This window comes from Symsagittifera roscoffensis, chromosome 5 (assembly GCF_963678635.1).
Source record: "Symsagittifera roscoffensis chromosome 5, txSymRosc1.1, whole genome shotgun sequence".
NCBI lineage: Eukaryota > Metazoa > Xenacoelomorpha > Acoela > Convolutidae > Symsagittifera > Symsagittifera roscoffensis.
This window is the reverse complement of record NC_087066.1, coordinates 58,654,110-58,671,790: the sequence shown is the minus strand read 5'-3', so window position 1 is coordinate 58,671,790 and position 17,681 is coordinate 58,654,110. Positions and strand designations below refer to the sequence as shown.

At 33.2% G+C, this 17,681-nt stretch overlaps 2 protein-coding genes across 2 annotated transcripts in view; both read left to right on the top strand.

Moving 5' to 3' along the window:
* The window catches only part of LOC134846876 (uncharacterized), a 144,575-nt gene that overhangs the window by 46,990 nt on the left and 79,904 nt on the right, over positions 1–17,681 (top strand). The window lies entirely within an intron of this gene.
* The window catches only part of LOC134846877 (metabotropic glutamate receptor 3-like), a 64,098-nt gene continuing 52,491 nt past the window's right edge, over positions 6,075–17,681 (top strand). Inside the window, exons 1-3 of the mRNA XM_063864288.1 lie at positions 6,075–7,365; positions 7,719–7,871; positions 8,185–8,878. Of these exons, the coding sequence (XP_063720358.1) occupies positions 6,874–7,365; positions 7,719–7,871; positions 8,185–8,878 (1,339 nt within the window). The 5' untranslated portion in view covers positions 6,075–6,873. The remainder of the gene's footprint in view (positions 7,366–7,718; positions 7,872–8,184; positions 8,879–17,681) is intronic.

The window sequence follows — 17,681 nt, the reverse complement described above, 5'->3', positions numbered from 1 at the left end:
ATCCAAGAAAACAATAATGCCGTAGAACTGATCTTATAGTATTGTCTAATTTGAAGAGGTTGTATTATGAGTTGTATGTCTTTAACCCCAGATAAGAGGTGGGACAAACTTAAGAAATGGAACATTCAAAAAGTGAGAAACAACTATGGATTAGAGTGATTTTTTGTTTCTGAGCAATCTCAAGAAACGCTCGTAGTTTTTAAAGATAACATTTTAAAAAAGTTTCAAGAAAAACCGAAATATGTTCATTGCCGCCGTTATTGAGGAAATATTTGGACACAAATTAAACTTTAATTCGTCTATTTGCGGTGAAAAGCAGTTCCGGAGCTAATGTCCAGTCCGACATAGTCTTTTGGTATCATTGGCCCGGTTGTAACACTTCCAAATCTTGGTATATTGTCTTTTAAATGCGAGTTTTTTCCTATGACTATTTGTTGTTCCAATTTTTTACAACTAGGAGAAATCTTTTTTTTTCAGATGATCGTTTGAGGTTGTTTTTGATAACAGAGAAGAAAATTATTTGTTATAGTAAAAAACGTACCCAGATAAAAGTCTATGATCAACCAAATAAAAGCAAGAAGTTGAATAGAAAATAAGTTCTAATCACGGTTCCTTTCTGAAGCATTCATAACAACTAGGCTTGGTGTTCAACCTTAAGAAAAACAAAATCTAAGAAAATACTTTTACCCAAGCGGATATTTTCTTAAATATATTTTTGTCTGCGCGTTTTTTGAAATTGGTTCTAAAGATATTGCTTTATAAATTGTCAAAAGTAAATTTTAATTTTTTTTTGAGATAAGAAACTAAAATTTACTTTAAACAATTTATAAAAACAATATCTTTATAACCAAATTCAAAAAACACGGAGACAAAAATATAGTTAAAAAAATATCCGCTCGGGTAAAACTTATTTTCTTAGATTTTGTTTTTCTTAAGGTAAATAATCAATTGTTTGTGTTTTAATGATCTGTCGGTTCTTTAAGATATCTGTTTTTGACCGGTTAGGTTCGTGCTACAAGGTTCGTCATAGTCGTGCTCTCAGTTTTTTAGTCTCACTAGATCTATAGAAATGATAAATTTATACGGTGAATTGTAAAATAAAGTTCGTTCTTGTTGTTAAAAGCGTCTGGCTAAAGATTTATAATTACTCCGATTTTTGAAGAAAGTGACGAAATATTTGTGCTCGGGTGGTTTTTTCTTTAAACAGTTTTGACTTTTTAATTGGCCATTTTTGACTGAATATTTTATGTCATCTCAAAAGTATTGTTGTCTTGAGCTCAAATCGAAAATTTCTTCTAGGATCATTTTTCGTAAAGTTGTGGGGGTTTAACGATAGCTGTTTTGCCCAATTTGTGACAATTTACGAGCGATATATTTCGCATTATTAACGCGTTAGCGGTGATTCCATCCGTGTTTAAAGCAGGCTATTTGTTATAATTTTTTGTTATTATGAGCGAAATTTATCAATTTGTACTTAATACGGTTTGATTTTCAAAAAAAAAATCTCAAATTTTGAAAAGAAAAGTTCTTTTTTTTTGAAAAACTCATCAATTGATGTAGAGCGAAGACTGCCTGCTTCATCGCAAATTATCCGCACTCATAATTGTTCCAAATTGAAATGAGGTAAGCTAATTGGTCTTTTTAGTTCCATAAACAACTCAAAGTTAAGCACTTGGAGATTATCAACCTAAATATTGTAGTTTGTCAATATTTCATTCACCAAAAGACAATTTAATTGGCAGTCGGAACATTCAAGGCTTCGCCCTGATACGAGCAGTCTTGTCTGTATAATGGGTTTAGTGATCAATTGAGCCTTCTCTTCTCGCGTTCTGTCGTGGCAGAATAGTTCTTTAGTTATTTGAGACACAATGTTCATAATCACTTGAAACAGCTATCAAACATATGAAATCATGCTGCAAATTCTCAAATGAATAAGGGACATCAAATTTCTCAAGTAAAAAACTTAAAATTGATTTGATTTTAAAACAATGAACGGTCTAGTCAAAGTTTATCCCTTTTTAAACTTTTTCTAATTAAATTGAATCAATTGTCCAACTAAATGTATAATAAGTTGCATGCGGAAAAAATTTTGTGCTATAGATAGAAAGCTGAAAGACAAATTTTGGAGAGTTGTCTTCTTAAAGCAATGATTGCGCAAACAAAAAAAAAACAATTTTAGAATTATCTCGAAGTGTTTTCACGTCACTTAAAAACCTCTAGTCAACTGATGATTTACACAGCAACACGTTCCTATGTTTTGTTTGTTTGCCGCTTTTTGTGTGGAAGATTTAGTCATCGCAGAACGGGAATTGCTTGATTGATCTCAGTTGAATAAATCGATCATGATTGGTTATCAGCAAAAACCGCACCAAAATGAAAGTCTATGATCAATCAAATTAAAACTAAAATTGAATAGAAAATGAGCTCTAATCAGGGTTTCTTTCTCAAGCATTCATAACAACTAGCTTGGTTCAAAAAGGCTTGGGGTTGAACCTTCAAATAAACAAAAACTAAGAAAATAAGTAAGTAGAAGTTGAGCTTAACACCAACAGCTATTTATTTGATATTATGTCGTAAATTTATGTCACATTTGTTATCTCACCCTAGAGAAACATTTTAGCTACCTTAAATGTTCAAAAGTGCAAATTTTTGAAAAATCACGTCAAAAAACCGTTTTTGGGCACTTTTTGGAAAATTTTCAGAAAAAAAACGCGATTTCTTTTGGCGCGCGCTCCCCCTCAAAGTTACTACATATTGGCGCCCAAGGCGCCTTTAGAAAAATTTTAGGGTCTGTCAACAAAACCGATTTCTTAAAAAGTACCAAAGGGGGGATCCTTTGGGTCGGCAGGGGTTCGAATCCCTGAGGGGGAGGGGGGCGTCCACCCCCCTAAATCTGCCCCTGGTAATGATGATATTTTTAAAATCATAAAGCGTTTTATGGTACCTCATTGTCATAAAACACGAATTTGCCCTGCAATTCAGATTTCAATTTAATTTAATTTAGAACTAGTTACCGTTACCGTTTTCTAGTTTGTTCTCTCTGAAAACCTTTTATTTTTTACGTCGCTTTTTAATTTTCAAGAGTATCAAATCTTATTATTCTTTTTACAATTATAGAATGATAAAAAAGACCTTTAAACCCGTTTGTTTGGCATAGTTTGTAATTTGAACAGCGATACTTTTTCGAGAAAAATCTTTTTTCCTATTTTATACTGCAAACGAGCATCTTGAAACCTGTTAGTTATCTCTTTAAGTTCTATAGGGTATGAAGTAATTGGCAATCAGGAAAACAAGCCACTCTCCTGAACTATTGTAATTTGATTAATAAACCTACCAATTTTATGATTTGCAACCCACGATTTCACAATATTTTTTTTGTTTCAGTTCATCAACTCTATTCATTGATCTACCCCAATGTTACTTTTTTAATGCAATCTGAGACTAATTTTTAGTTTACTTAAACAGCCTGTGGTATAAATTATGAAGTGTATCGCCTCAAGCAAATTATAGATACACAAAGTATTTCAAGATTCAAGTCTTAAAAATCACACAAAAAAAAAACAAAAGCTGCGATGTTTGAAAAGATAAAATTGTAAGTTCAATCATACAAAAGCTGAAACTGAATACCAAAAAAAATACACCAGTTTTAACTTCTCAGCAATCAGAACAGCTACGGTTGGATATTAAAAGTTTTTGGTGAGGCTTTTTGCAACGATCACGTCCACGCCAAATTTGGTTTGGAATCGAACCTTCAGAAAAACAAAAGGTTAGAAACAGTATGCTCTTAGTTTTTCTAGCGCATTGCCTAAGAAACCCGTAATTTCTGAAAATAAGAAGGGCAACCATTAGCAGTTTTTATGTCGTAAATTCATTCAAAATCGCTATTACTCCCAGGAGAGAGGAATTGTGGTTACCTTAAAAGTTCAAATATGCACTTTTTTAAAAGTTGAAAGTAACGTAATCGAGTAGGAAGGTTGTATGTACTAAATACAAGTGTGATCAAGGGTAAAATGATATCTTTCAAGTCATTTTTGATACCTTATAGTCTTAAACTAAGCAACTGTCCTACAATGCAATTCAAGTGAGGTAATACTGGGTCTATTTAGGGCAATTTTCATATTCATTGAATGGATAAGTTGATACTGATTGATTCAGCACCATCTTCAGTGACGTATTCTTGTTCACACAGTTCCAAGTTCTCTGATTGGAAATTGATTATTGAATAACACTTTTTTTGGTTAAACTTCTTTTCTGGGCACAATTTGAAATTTGCCACAAACTGTAATCAATTCCGCTCTTTTGCTGACGGCAAAAAGGAAAAAAGACGTTTTTTTATTTCCACTAAAAAATACGAAGGAGACAGGGAGAAAATTTGTCTATCGAGAGTATATCGAGAAGAAAATATGTGAAATACATGTTCGTTTTCAAAAATTATTTTACAAAAATTTGCATCAATTTTTTGCAGAACTGATAAGTGAGAAGAATAAATGGACAAAATGCATCATCTGGAACTGTTCAAATACCTAATTTAAATAAGTGTTGCTCCTTCAGCCCAATTAACGCATCGGCAATTCGATTCAGAATCTCACATTTTCTTAACTGCAAGTTTTCAATGATTCTTCGATACTAACATTAATAATGTTTAATTTTAAAGGTGAATACACCGACTGAGATAATCGGTTTTGCAATCTCGAGTTTGCTCATTCATTTTCTACATTTTGGAAAAATGGGTCAATTTTTTCAATACGAATTTTAAATAAACTAACTCTTAGGTTATAGTAAAAGAATGATGTACGAAAAAGTCTGCTCTGAGACGTGTATGCTGAACAATACCCATTATCAGAAGTAGAAAATATAGGGCACAGAACACTGATTATGGGTTCAACTATATGTGAATAAATTCAAGTATTCATCCGGACACTTCGTGTTTAATGCCATTATTATTGCGTCGTACTATAATAGACGATCTTTTTTCTCTTCTTAAGCAACAATTCATTATTGAGAGGTAAGCTGTTGATTAAAAAGATCGCTTGTAGTGTTCTCTATTATTTTGTTCCCAAAAAATGTTCGCCTTTTTTAGAGTTAACTTTTCTCTCTCTTTCGTTTTGAGCTCGCCTGAAGTATCAGCTAAAATCTTCTTTCAAAATAAGAGCAAACCCAAATTTGTCCTGTTTGGGTCTTTATCTCGACTTAATCTAGCCATGACAAGCGCCCATTAAATTGATGAAAACTCCAACTACTTTGCCACTCTTCTAGCCCAAAATTCCTTCACGTTCCCAAATTATTGGGTTCTAAGTGAAATTTCTTTTCCTTTTTGTCTATCTGTCGACTTACTTGCAGTGACGTGGAAAGTTATTGGGGAATGGACTCAGCAGTCGATGTGATTTTGATAACCTTTAGTCAAGATTGGATCCCAATTATTTCTATTATCTTTTTGCTCTCGAGTGTTTTGCTTCAAAAATTCTCGGAACGTTCTTTTAAATTGATCATTGACGTCGATCCAATTAAGTTGAGATGTATTTCACGTATTATAATTGTTTCTCTCTAAAAACCTGTTCTTTCTATTCTGGCTTTTGAGTTTTAAAAGACATATTTTTTGAAAAAAATAATTACAGTAGTAATTAAAATATAAATAATCACTTTTTTATCATACAAGAGGTCTGCCCTAATACACGTTTGTGTGGCATAGTTTGTAATTTCAGCAGCAATAATTTTTTCGAGACATTCTTTTCCTTCCTAATTGATACTGCCAACTAGCATCTTGAATCCCTGTTAGTTACCCCCCCCCCCCCCCCCTTAAGTTCCATAGGGTATGCAGTAATTGGCAATCAAGAAAACAAACCATTCTTCTCAAATATCATAGCAAGATTAATAAACCTATCAAATTTCTTATTTGCAAGCCTGATTTGCAGATCCACTGCAAATCTTGTTTTAATTAATCAATTCTATACTTTGCTATTCTTGAATGACCTATTGGATTGAAATTTCGCTTTATGGTCGAATTTCGCTTTCGGGTTGAAATTTCGCTTTCCCCAATATCTAATCTGAAAATATATTTTTTGGTTCATTAAACAGCCAATGAGACAAATTCAAAAGTTTATCGCCTCATATAGCAAATTATAGTCTCCGAAATTTAAATTATTTTTGGATTCAACTTTCGAAAATCACACCAAAAAACGAAAACGGCAGTTTTTTGAAAATTGACATTATTAAAATCGTTATTTATTCTACTGATTGTAAGCCTCCTTTACAAAATAACTTGATATATATTGTAAAAAAAATATAATTCAATGACCTTTTATGTGATTCAAATAGTGGGTCGATAGAGCAACCGCTGCTTTTAATATCATTGTTCTAAGCCATGGTTGCTTAACTTCTGATTTGAATCTAAAGACTTTTGGCCAAAAATGGTCTATGAGAGTTCAAATAATATTTCTCCGTGGAAAACACTCGGTCGTAATCCTGTCGTTACAATATCAATACCCCCACTTTATTCGCCCCTAATCCTGTATTACCAATGACATTTCAATTTTAAGCTCTAGCCGTTTAGGTTATTTAAGTTTAAAACCCTAGCTTTGGATTCAGAACAAAAAGTTCAACCTAAATATTTGGCCGTGTCGTGCTAGTCTCCATAAATCCTTTAAAAAATCTAGTCAAGCATTTTGATCAGGTAATCAGAAAATTAAAATTAACTGAAGGTGATAATTCAATAAAAAATGCAAAAACTAAAAGTAATTGAAGGCGATCATTCGATTAAAAAATAAAAAAATAACGCTCAATAATGATTGAATTTAAAAGCTTTTGTTTATCTGTCACGCTCTCCAAAATGTAATTACAAAACCGTCAAGCTCTTATTAGTTTGTTTGTCACAAAATGAAGTTTCGGTACTTGCTTGTTATCTTTATTTTAACTTCATATTACCGATATCTTAAATCAGATTTGGATTCATACCCTCAAAGTTTCTACATGCCCGGAAAAATTATGCTCGGCGGGCTTTTTCCAGTTCACGAAAGCGAAAAATCTGGAAAATCGTTCTGCAAAGATACGATTCAATTTTCACGAGGGATCCAAAGAATCGAGGCAATGAAGTACGCAATCGAAAAACTCCAACTTGACCACGTGCATAGCTTACTAGGGGTCAAGGTCGGAGCCCTTATCAAGGACACTTGTGGTTCTCCGGCCCATGCCCAGAAACAGTCCCTGGATTTCATAATGGCCTCGTTGTCGCGAACAGTGTCTGGCAAGTTTGTGTATGTGGCGGAGCCTTCCCAGAAACCAGAGCCCTTTCCCGCAGTCATAGGAGCTAGTTCATCGTCAGTGTCAATTCAAGTGGCCAACTTGTTAGGGTTGTTTCACGTTTCACAGGTTGGGAAAATATTGGTCTTGATTTATCGTCAATTGAAACTTTATTAGTCATTTGACACCAAATAAAACGCCATTTTGGGGGATTTCTTGAAATATTTTGACAGTATAGTTTTAAGATGGGACGCGATATTGACGATGAGCACTTTCTGTAACAATACTTTTGGTCGGCCAAAAATTTGTGTCGTAAAACAAACTCTAGTATCCCACTCTACAACAATGGATTTCTAAACCAGTAAAAGAAACGCTACCGAATCCAGATCGCATCACAGCATTTCGAATTAGTGAGAAGAGTGTCAGGCCAACGCCGGAAACTTTGCCTGAAGTTTGACTTTAGGAGAATTTTGGTTGCCTAGGTGAGTCCGGCGTCTACTGGGCATGGGCTGAGTGACAAGAAGGAGTACCCATTCTTCGCCCGCACTGTGCCCCCCGACAAGTACCAGGCGGCGGCCATGGTGGATATTGTGGCACACTTCAAGTGGACATACGTTCATGTCATGTCCTCTGAGGTCATACATAATTCTTAAAGAAAACGAGCTCTAATTTTTATCTAGAACTATACTTGCGCCAAAACATGGACTTCATCTATTTTCCGATAAATTAAGGCAACGTTGAATTATAAACAAGATGAAATTTTTTGAAAAAAAAAACCTGTTAGCAGTCGCTGACATGAAAGGCGTTATTTTGAAACTATGCCACCCCTTCAAAGTAACGGTATCATAGCACCAAAGGCAATTAAAGATATAATCGGCCTAGTTAAGGTCTTCTTTTTTTTCATCATCTGAAATCATGCCAATACAAATAAATTAAGGCTGAATTTAGGGTACATACGGAGAAAAGGGGATCCAGATGTTTAGAGAACAAGCAGGGCTGAAAAACATCTGCATCTCCGAAGATATCCAGCTCAAACCCCGGGAGTCCCTTCGGAACTTTTTCCAGAAGGTCAACTCAGACACTAGAGTTAAGGTCATTGTCCTTTTCACTGGACTAGAAGACACAAATCACATCTTGGATGAAGCTAAAAGACACCTCAAACGTCCAATTGTCTGGGTGGGTCCAGATGCGTGGGGTAAACAGAAGTCAGCAATGTCTAAAATAGCTGTCGGAGCAATCACTATCACTCTCAAAGCCGACGAAAGCCGAGACTTTACTAGATACCTCAAGAACCGTCGGCCTTCTCGCGATGACCCAAATCCTTGGCTTCTGGAGTACTGGAACCAGTATTTTCAATGCAACCCACCATTGAATGAGCAGAATTTGGACTCGGTGTACAATAATCGATACGAGGCATTGTCTAATTGCACGAATGAACAGAACTTGGTCGATTCGTCGTTCGTTCAGGATGACAAGGTTCCTTTTGTAATAATCGCAGTCGAGGCTGTGTTCCATGCGCTGTGGAGGACTCTCAACTTGGCTTGTGGATCTATCAATAATGTGTGTCCTCAGTTCTACGATGCAATTGACAACGGGCAGTTCCATTCTAACCTTCTCAATGTTTCATTTTACGGAATAGACGGTAAGAAAAATTCGTCAAGTAAGTTTTTTTTTTCGTTCAAGCTTGTTCTGATCATGTTTTAATCAGAAAAAAAGTTCAAATATTCAGTTTTTTAGTTAACACATTATACAAGACAACAAGAATGCTAATAAAAATTCAGCATGCGCTCGCGCTCTAGAGGTTGTTTTTTTTCAGAAAATATTGCAAAAAGCAAAATGAAAATCTGCATCTTTAGTCTAAGAATTCAATCTCAATTTGAGCTAACAACTCAATAAATTTTTTGTGAAAAAAAAATATTTGGAGTTGATGACAAAAACAAAAGGAATAACTGGAACTGATCAAAAAGTTCTCAATTTTCAATTGTTACCAATATAAAAGTCTAACTTTTTCGCTAAATATTTTGGTTTAGTTTTAACAGAATTTTAAGAAATATCACAATCGATTTTTATTCGAATTAAACTCTTCACAAAAATTATAATTTTGGGTGTCGGCTTTAAATCTAAACGGCCTGATTCCTAGCATTAATTAAACAAAAAATATCGAAACAAGAAATATGAAAATTCACCTTGAGAGTTAAATAGTTAACACTCAATTTTTTGATGGGAGTCATTGAAAATATTTGCTTCTTTGATAAAGCAGGTAAAATAATCTACCCTTATGTGCCCACAAAAACGAACAGACTGAAAATACGGCATGTGTATGAAAATATGAATGAAAAGAAACCTAAACTGAGACTCGACTCAATTTTTTGTTTATAATCTTTGCTTGTCACTTAAATGTAAAAAACAAGATCCTGACATTCTTCGATATTCTTTTGCTTGGTTTTTCAATACTCGGAACTGTTGGTTCCGAGCTCAAGACTTTTATCGAAAACTGTTGCTCAAGCAAACGATTGACTATCTAATCAATTTGGTTTTTGACCATTTAACTCAACAATTGATGCTATTTTATTTTGTAAAGACAAATGGCAATCGCTTGTACAATAAAAGTACAAGCGATTGCCGCTTGTAATCGCTTGCTTTTAATAAGTTTTTTAAGGCATTTGATTCTATTTTCCAGAACAAAAGCGTGAAAAAATGAAAAGAATGACAAATTGTCAGCAAAATTGTTTCAGATTGGATATCACTCCGGTAAGATTATTCCTACTTCAAAGTTTTTCAAAGTTTTTTTTTCTGTCATGTCAGCGAGATAGGTCAATTTCTCTTGAGTGTTTTGAAGCAATTGCGGATTTTTTCTTTTTCTTCGTTGACGCTTGTACTGTAGTATATGTTTCTAGTTTTTTAATGAAATAAACAACCAGACAGGGTGGGCTCAACCAACAAGCATACAGAAAATGGGAAACTATACAGAAAACTAAGTTAACAATGAATTCGATTATTTTTATTTCATTTTTTTCTGCAAGCTTATTTGGTATGGAGTTTTTGGTTCTTGCTATCGAATTTTTCTCTAAAACGTGAATAAATTGAAACAATTTTTACTAATCTTTTTAATGAATAGTTATTGTTTTTTGCATCGCAAGTAGAGCGAAGCTCCGCTTTGCCTCTGTGTTGAAGTTTTTCGGTGTTATTTAACAATCTTTTGTTTTAATTCAAAATTAAATTTAAGTGTTTTAAGATCTATACTGAGATCTAATTCAAAAGACTTTGGTATCGTCAATAGGAAAAAAGATTGTTACACCATTGAACTATTGAAAAGGATTAGCAACAATCTAGGTTTATATTTTGCAAGGAAGGGTTACTAATTGTTTGTACAAACCAATGAAAATAACTAGAGTTTAAACATAACGAGGCCAAACTGTACACTGGATAGGCGCTTAGTTTGTGTCTGTATGTTCCTGAACTCCAGAGAAAAATCCTGATACATGTTAAAAGTTTGATGGCAGGAAATGAGATCGAACGCTTGGTATTTCAAATGGTAGCTGTTCAACTAACTATTAGCAGTAATTGAGATTGAACTTGCTGGTGCCCACCTGGTTAGCAAAACATATAATATAGAGCGCTACTACATATGTAACTGGATTCCACTTATAATTTGCGGATTTTGCTTACAGTGACGGATTCCGCAACAGGTCAATTTTGCTATACACAACTTTGATGATTTTTTGTGGATTCCACAAACCGTTCCGGGTTCCGTAACGACTGCTGAGGAATCTGCAAAGACTTTTGCGGATTCCTCAACGACTGTTGCGGATTCCGCAAAATCGCCTATTTTTGGAGCAACTTTGAGTGGTAAAATGTTTTAGCTATTTGTTTATGGAATCTAAAGTAGCAGAGAAGATTAAAGAAAAGTAGCAATGCTGCGGATTCCGCAAAAATGCTTCCTTTTACTTTATCAAGGTTGTAGAAGTGTTGAACCTTGATTTATTCGAATGCAAAATCTGAAAAACTCAACTTTGAAGAACACAGCACAAAAGTCATGTCGAAAAAGTTATTTCGCCTATTTTTGCGTTTTCTCGATTATTTTTTTCTGCAATTACGAACACAGAACATGCTTAATGTTGCAGATTTGTCAAATTTTTGACAAAAAAGTCGACTCAACATATTTTTTTTCAAAAACCGTTAAAATCTAAAATTGAAATTTGCGTTTTTGTTGATACCGTATTTTTGAAATACAAAAATTGAAAAGATAAATCATTAGAAAAAAAATTGCAAGAGTTTATAAAAAATATAACATTTAATTTGCCTTCTTATTAACTTTTTAACAATCGAAGGTTCTTAAAATATTGCAAACACAACAAAAAACTACTACAGAATTGTATGAAATACTTTGAACCAATCACACAGAATTTACATTCTTTGGAACATCACAACTTCAAAAAAAAGTTGGAAAATTTAAAAAAAGTTAAGTTTTTTACGGACTCATTTGCATTGATTGATTCAAATCAATTGTCAACTTTTCAAAAAAAAGATTTAAAAATCTTGATAAGATAAACAAATCGTTTTTTCTAAACCTGTTTCATTTCAAACAATCAAAAATATGATTATCCCTAAATAATCCGGGTCATCAACAAAGGACCTGGATCAAGCGGTGAGGGCTCTAGGTCAAACTCGAAAGCACGAGTTTAAAAACGAATCGCCAAATTTTGAATTAGGTTTTACTTTTGCACAACGTTTGTGCAAAAGTAGAAATTAATTCAAATTTCTGTAATTTTTTCAATCTCGTGCTTTTAAATGTGACATGGAGCCCTCACCGTTTGATCCAGATCCTTCGTTGATAACTCGAAATTTTTTGACGTAATCATATTTTCGATTGTTTCGAATATTTAACTGAACGCAATGTTTCAGCTTTGTTGAAGGCAACGTTTAAAAAAAAATTAAGCTTATTATTCAAGAAAAGGCCAAAATGTTTTAGAATTCAAAATTTCATCACTTCAATAGCTCGCTTGAAAACCTAAGCTTTTTCGCTAAAAAATCCAAGCTATGAAGACAAAAAAAATTTTCAAAAGTTTCATTTCGTTACCATGCTTAGAGATCATTTTGTTTTTCGCGAACAAATTTTCAGTTTGAAGTACTGAAATATTGAAGCCGACTCGCTCTCTAAAAAATTTTGTAGCTTCATTGCTTTGATAGTTTCCTTAGAAAAAATTGGACGTTTTAAAAACCGATTCGTTCTTTGAATTAACTTGATTTTTTTTCAAGTTTCATCACTTCAATAGCTTTCGTGAATAACTTTACTTTTTTATGACTTGACTGCTATAAACCCCAGCTATAAACACTGACTTGACTGATCAAATAACTTTAAATAGTTGTTCGAAACATCATCGCTTTGATAACTTGCTAAAAAAAACTCCAATTTCATGCAAAACGATTCGTTCTATGAAATAACTTGAAAATTTTCAAATTTTATCTGGTGAATGACTCCAAAAATGTTTTATTTTTTTTTGTTTCGGTTTCCCTTTATGAAAAATTTGAAATATTTTGAAGCTTCATCTTTTTAGAAAGGTTTGAATTGTTTACAAACTGACTCGTTCCAAAATAACTTGAAATTTTTGAAAGTTTCAGCTTTTTGATTGTTTTCTTGAATATTTTTTAATTTTTGGGAAAACAATCCAAGATATGAAAATAACTTCGAGTTATTTTGGAAGAGCATCGCTGTAATAACTTGGTGAGATTATTTTCTACGTTTCGTGTGCCAATTTTTTTCATTAAAAAAAAGTTTTTTTTGCTTGAACGCTTTTCTTAGAAAAATTTAGTTATTTGAAAACCCATTCATTCTACAAATTAAAACGAAATTTTTTTAAAGTTGCTTTACCTGAATAGTTTTTTTGAATAACTTTTTTTGTTGAACAATCCGAGCTATGGAAACAACTGCGAGATGTATAAATTTTTCATTGCTTGAATAGCTTGCTTCCTAAAAATTCTATTTTTTGCAGTTCAATTAGCTCTATGAAATAACTTGAAATTTTTGACGTTTCTTTGCCTGAACAGCCTGCTTAGAAAAATTTCAAATTTTTCGCAAACTGCTTTGGCACATTCGGCTGCGCCCATTTTTTTGACTTCACTCAAAAACTAAAGTGTCAATTTTGAGATTAGGTGGTCAATCCAGAAGCCCGGTTTTGGGAATCATCTAAAAGTTAATTTCATTCCAGATTTCATGTTTAAAAAGCATTCCATACGCCTTTATTTTGATGAAAAACTCAAAACGTAGAAATTTTGAGGCTCTCAAAAAGTCCAAAAATTTTCTGAGAGCCTTCAACTTTTTTTTTAGTTCGAGCACAGTTATTTCGAAACAGGGGAGGAAACATCCAAAAACGACACAAGTCAAATTGCTACAAAATAGTTGTTTTTGAGAAAAGAATTGAACTTTGCTTTAGCAGTGGATTTTTCCACACCCTTGCTTCATAAACATTTTTTTTCAACCGTCTTTTTAACTTTTTTCAGATGCAACTTGGGAAAATCTTTTGCACTTGTAACTACGCTCAAACTTTATCGACAAAAGTTACGGGCCTCGGAAAACTCAAAACTTAGATTTAGGGAATCACTTTCAAGAACGTCAAAAAAATTATAAAACAGACAAAAAATCGTCTTTTTTATTCAATCGAAATTTTAAGCTGCGTGGAATTCTGCTCCACTCACAGTTGTACCCAAATTTTTTGTTTGTTTTTACCCAAAAATACCGTGCCAGTTCTCAGATTCGGTGATCTATCGAGAAACCGGTTTTGGGCATCTTCTCTACTCAGCTTCCACGACCTGTTTTTTGCTGTTTACAGATAGAAAAATTTAAAGATTGAGAAAAAAAAATGCTTTAATAAATCTGATATGAAAAATTTTTTTCCTGCAAAATTGACGACTCCGTATTTTTTTGTGCGAAAAAAATTTTCTCCTTCGGATTTTCTTAAAATCTAAAGTTTTCTTTTCTCTCAATTTTTTTGACAAAAGATATAATTAATTTTTTTTTGCAATTTTGTGCTTTAAATTTCTTTCAACAGAACGTACAAAAACTTTAGTTTACATGGTATTATTCTGTTTTATCAATCAGAAAAACAGAAATTATCAAGATAACCGAAGTAATAATCGATTAACCCTCTATCATTTCAGCCAATCAAAAACTATAGGCGCGGTCCAATAGCACTTTTAAGCTGCTAATTTGTCAGTTTTTATCTTGAATTTTTAAAACTTTGCCATCCAAATTTCTTTTGGTAACCATTGTGCAATTTCACATCAGTAGGTTTCCTATTCAAAAAAATTGGAGACATTTTGTTCTTAAAAATGGGCTTCGTCCATTTTAATTAGATCTCTTTGTCCGGAGCAAAATTACAGTTTGGTTAATCCAAATCGTGAGTATCTAAATTGTCAACTTATTTGAGACACAGTTCGCTGATAGAAAATCCTAAGATTGCAAATTCATCCTTTGCATTAATTCTTTTAGAAATAATTTTTGAAATTGACTAAAGATTGTTTTGTACTGGATACTTGTGGTTGATCCTACAAAAAGTAGCTATTTTTTTAAATGATCCAGCCATATTTCTCACTTTCAGTATAACTTTAAGGTCTCCTAGCTTTATTTTCTAGTCGTTGGTTAAATTTACTTATTTAAAAAATAGACGTTTTACTTTGCTCTCAAGTTTAACGACTAGCGTTCATAACATGTAGTTATGTGTTGAACTAACACATAACTACATGTTTGGAATTCTATAGTTGAGGTGAGAGGTATTTAATTTTTGGTTTAAAAAAAAGGTAAAAAAAAACTCAAGCGAGGAACGATCTCATCTGAGGTCAGAACGTCATGCGTCCCACCACCCCAGGATCTTCAGGCCAGTAACTCTTTTCGCGGAGAGCCCTTGTTGATGGACCTGTCTGAAAACTCTTAAGGGACGCTTGAAAAACATCGAAATTATTGCATCTATTTTTACTTTTATCAAGTTTATCACAACAGTAGGACAAGTTGCGAGTTATTTTCAATTTATTTTTCTTATCTATGACTTGTATCGCATGTAATGCGTCGGCTGTGTAAAAAAAAGTTTTTTTTTAAATTTTTTAGTTTGTTCACATGCGATGCTCTACTCTATGTCACTTCTAATATGCAAAAAACTATACATAAAAAAACACAAAGCGGTGCCAAAAATTTTTCAACATCAATTTGAGTCTAGAGTTGTCTGAAAAAATCAATGACTGTGACAAAAAAATCATGAATTTGGGGAAACAATCAATCATGTCTCAAGATTTTCAGAAAAAATTTTCATCATTTGAAATGTTCCAAGAACCTTATACAAGAACTTAAAATAACGAATAAATCTCTAAATTACGGAACCAATAACGTAAAAACCAATACAAGTCGATAACTCCGTAGTTTTTTGTTTTAAAAAATTCTTTTTTGGGCAAATTTCCAATATCTCAAAAAAAAATCTCTCAATTTTTTTATACTAGAGAAAGTCACAAAATTTTGTACAAAATCCAACTTTTAAAAAACATTTTTTTTCCTAAAACACCATTGCAGCTATCCAAAGATTCTGTGCCAAACACATGTACTTGCCCGGAGAAAATGAAGAAGTTTCGTCATGCTAAGGTAAATTTTTGGGAAATACAATCCATCGTGATTTCCAACTTGTCAATCATTTCCGATGTTTATTCCAGCTCAGCTACTTTTCACTGGGAAAGACTTTGAGACAAAGTTTGCCTATAGGAAAGCCTAAAATTCCAAATTTCTCCTTTGAAAGTAAATTTTTTAAACATTTTTTTTGAAATTTACCTAAGATTGTTTTGTACTGAGAACTTGTGTTTGATCCTAAAAAACATAGGTAAAGATTGATATTTTGCATTTTTAATACGCTTAAGCCTCATTTTTTTTTCAATTGCGGTACGTTTTTAAGGTCTCCGAGCATTATCGTATTGCCGTTGGCTAGTTTTCCTTATCTAAATACCGAACGTTGAGTTTGCTCTCCAGCACGTTTAATGACTAGCATCTGTTGTGTGGTCGTATTACGTATTCTGACATGATAGAATGATAGAATTTCTGTAAAACAAACAATTTGGTTTACTGTAGGCGCAAGAATTTAATTTTTTATCCCCAAGCGATGTGAAAAAAAAGTGTCTCAGTTTAAAAACTCTTTTATAGGGCTTTTGTGAAAAATCAAAACCTAAACGTAAAAATAAGGTTTAATTGGGATTTTCAATACGCTTTATGAAATTTCAACTTCTATAGGAGTGTGCAGGTGTTTCAGCTCATTTAGTACTACATTCCAGCACAGAAAATCAAAAAAAAATTCTGGCTTTGCAAGATCCTTGCTTCCAGTGCATACAGATGTGATTCATCTGAGCGTTTTGCCGATGGCAATTAATCTTAACCTTGCATATATTTTTTGAAAAAAAAAAGTTTTGCTCAAGAAAAAAAATTAACGCTTCGAGTATTTGCCTTCTTCAAAAATTCTAAGAAGTTAGTCAGCAATTTCCAGAAATTTAGCCCATTTACAAAAGCTTTATCAACAATTTCGGAGCTTTTTCGGGTTCTTAGAAACTAAGTTTTTAGAATCCAAACTTATCATCTGAGGCAGCAAATATTTTCTTTTCTCTTTTTTTCTCAGTTTTTTTGCTGCTGATCAGCTCTGTTCTCTGGTGGAAGCTTGTCTTGGGTGACCGTGAAAAATCAGTACCTCCTATGTTTTGATTATTACAGCGCTCATACTTGTTGCTTGTTGTTCATCCTTTCTTTTAGGTTCTTCAAAAAAAAACCACAAAAAATTGTCGGAAAACCAGCCAATACTTTAAATTCTCAAACGCTCTCAAACGTTTAAAGAAAGTACTCTTCTTTCCATCCAGAAGACTTGCAGTCAAGGACTTGTGCCGCCGTGATCTGTCTTCTGACGTAATGATGGAATTTCTGAAAAACAAACAAATTGGTTTTTGTAGGCACAATGCGTTTAATTCTTTATCTCTGGGCTATGTATCAAAAGTGTTTCAGTTTAACTTTTCTTTTGTACGAAAAAGAAGAATTATCAAAATCTAAACAAAAAATAGGGTTTAATAGGGGTTGGCAATACGCTCTATCAAGTTTCTACAGGAGTGTGCATGAGTTTCAGCTCATTTTGTACCACATTCCAGCTGGAAACTTCTGAAAATGTTTCTAGCTTTGCAAGATTGTTGCTTACAGCGCATAAAAAAACGATTCATTTGAACGTGTTGCCTATGACCATAGATCCTAAACTTGCATATATTTCATGAGAAAGATAGGTTTTGCTCCAAAAAAATGAACTTAACGCTTCAAGTATTTTGCCTTTTTTTACTAAGGTTTAAAAGTTGAGTAAGCGATTTCCAGAAGGTGAGACCATACAAAAATTCTATCGACAATATAAGTCCGCAATTGAAATTTTCAAATAAGCTCTTTTCAA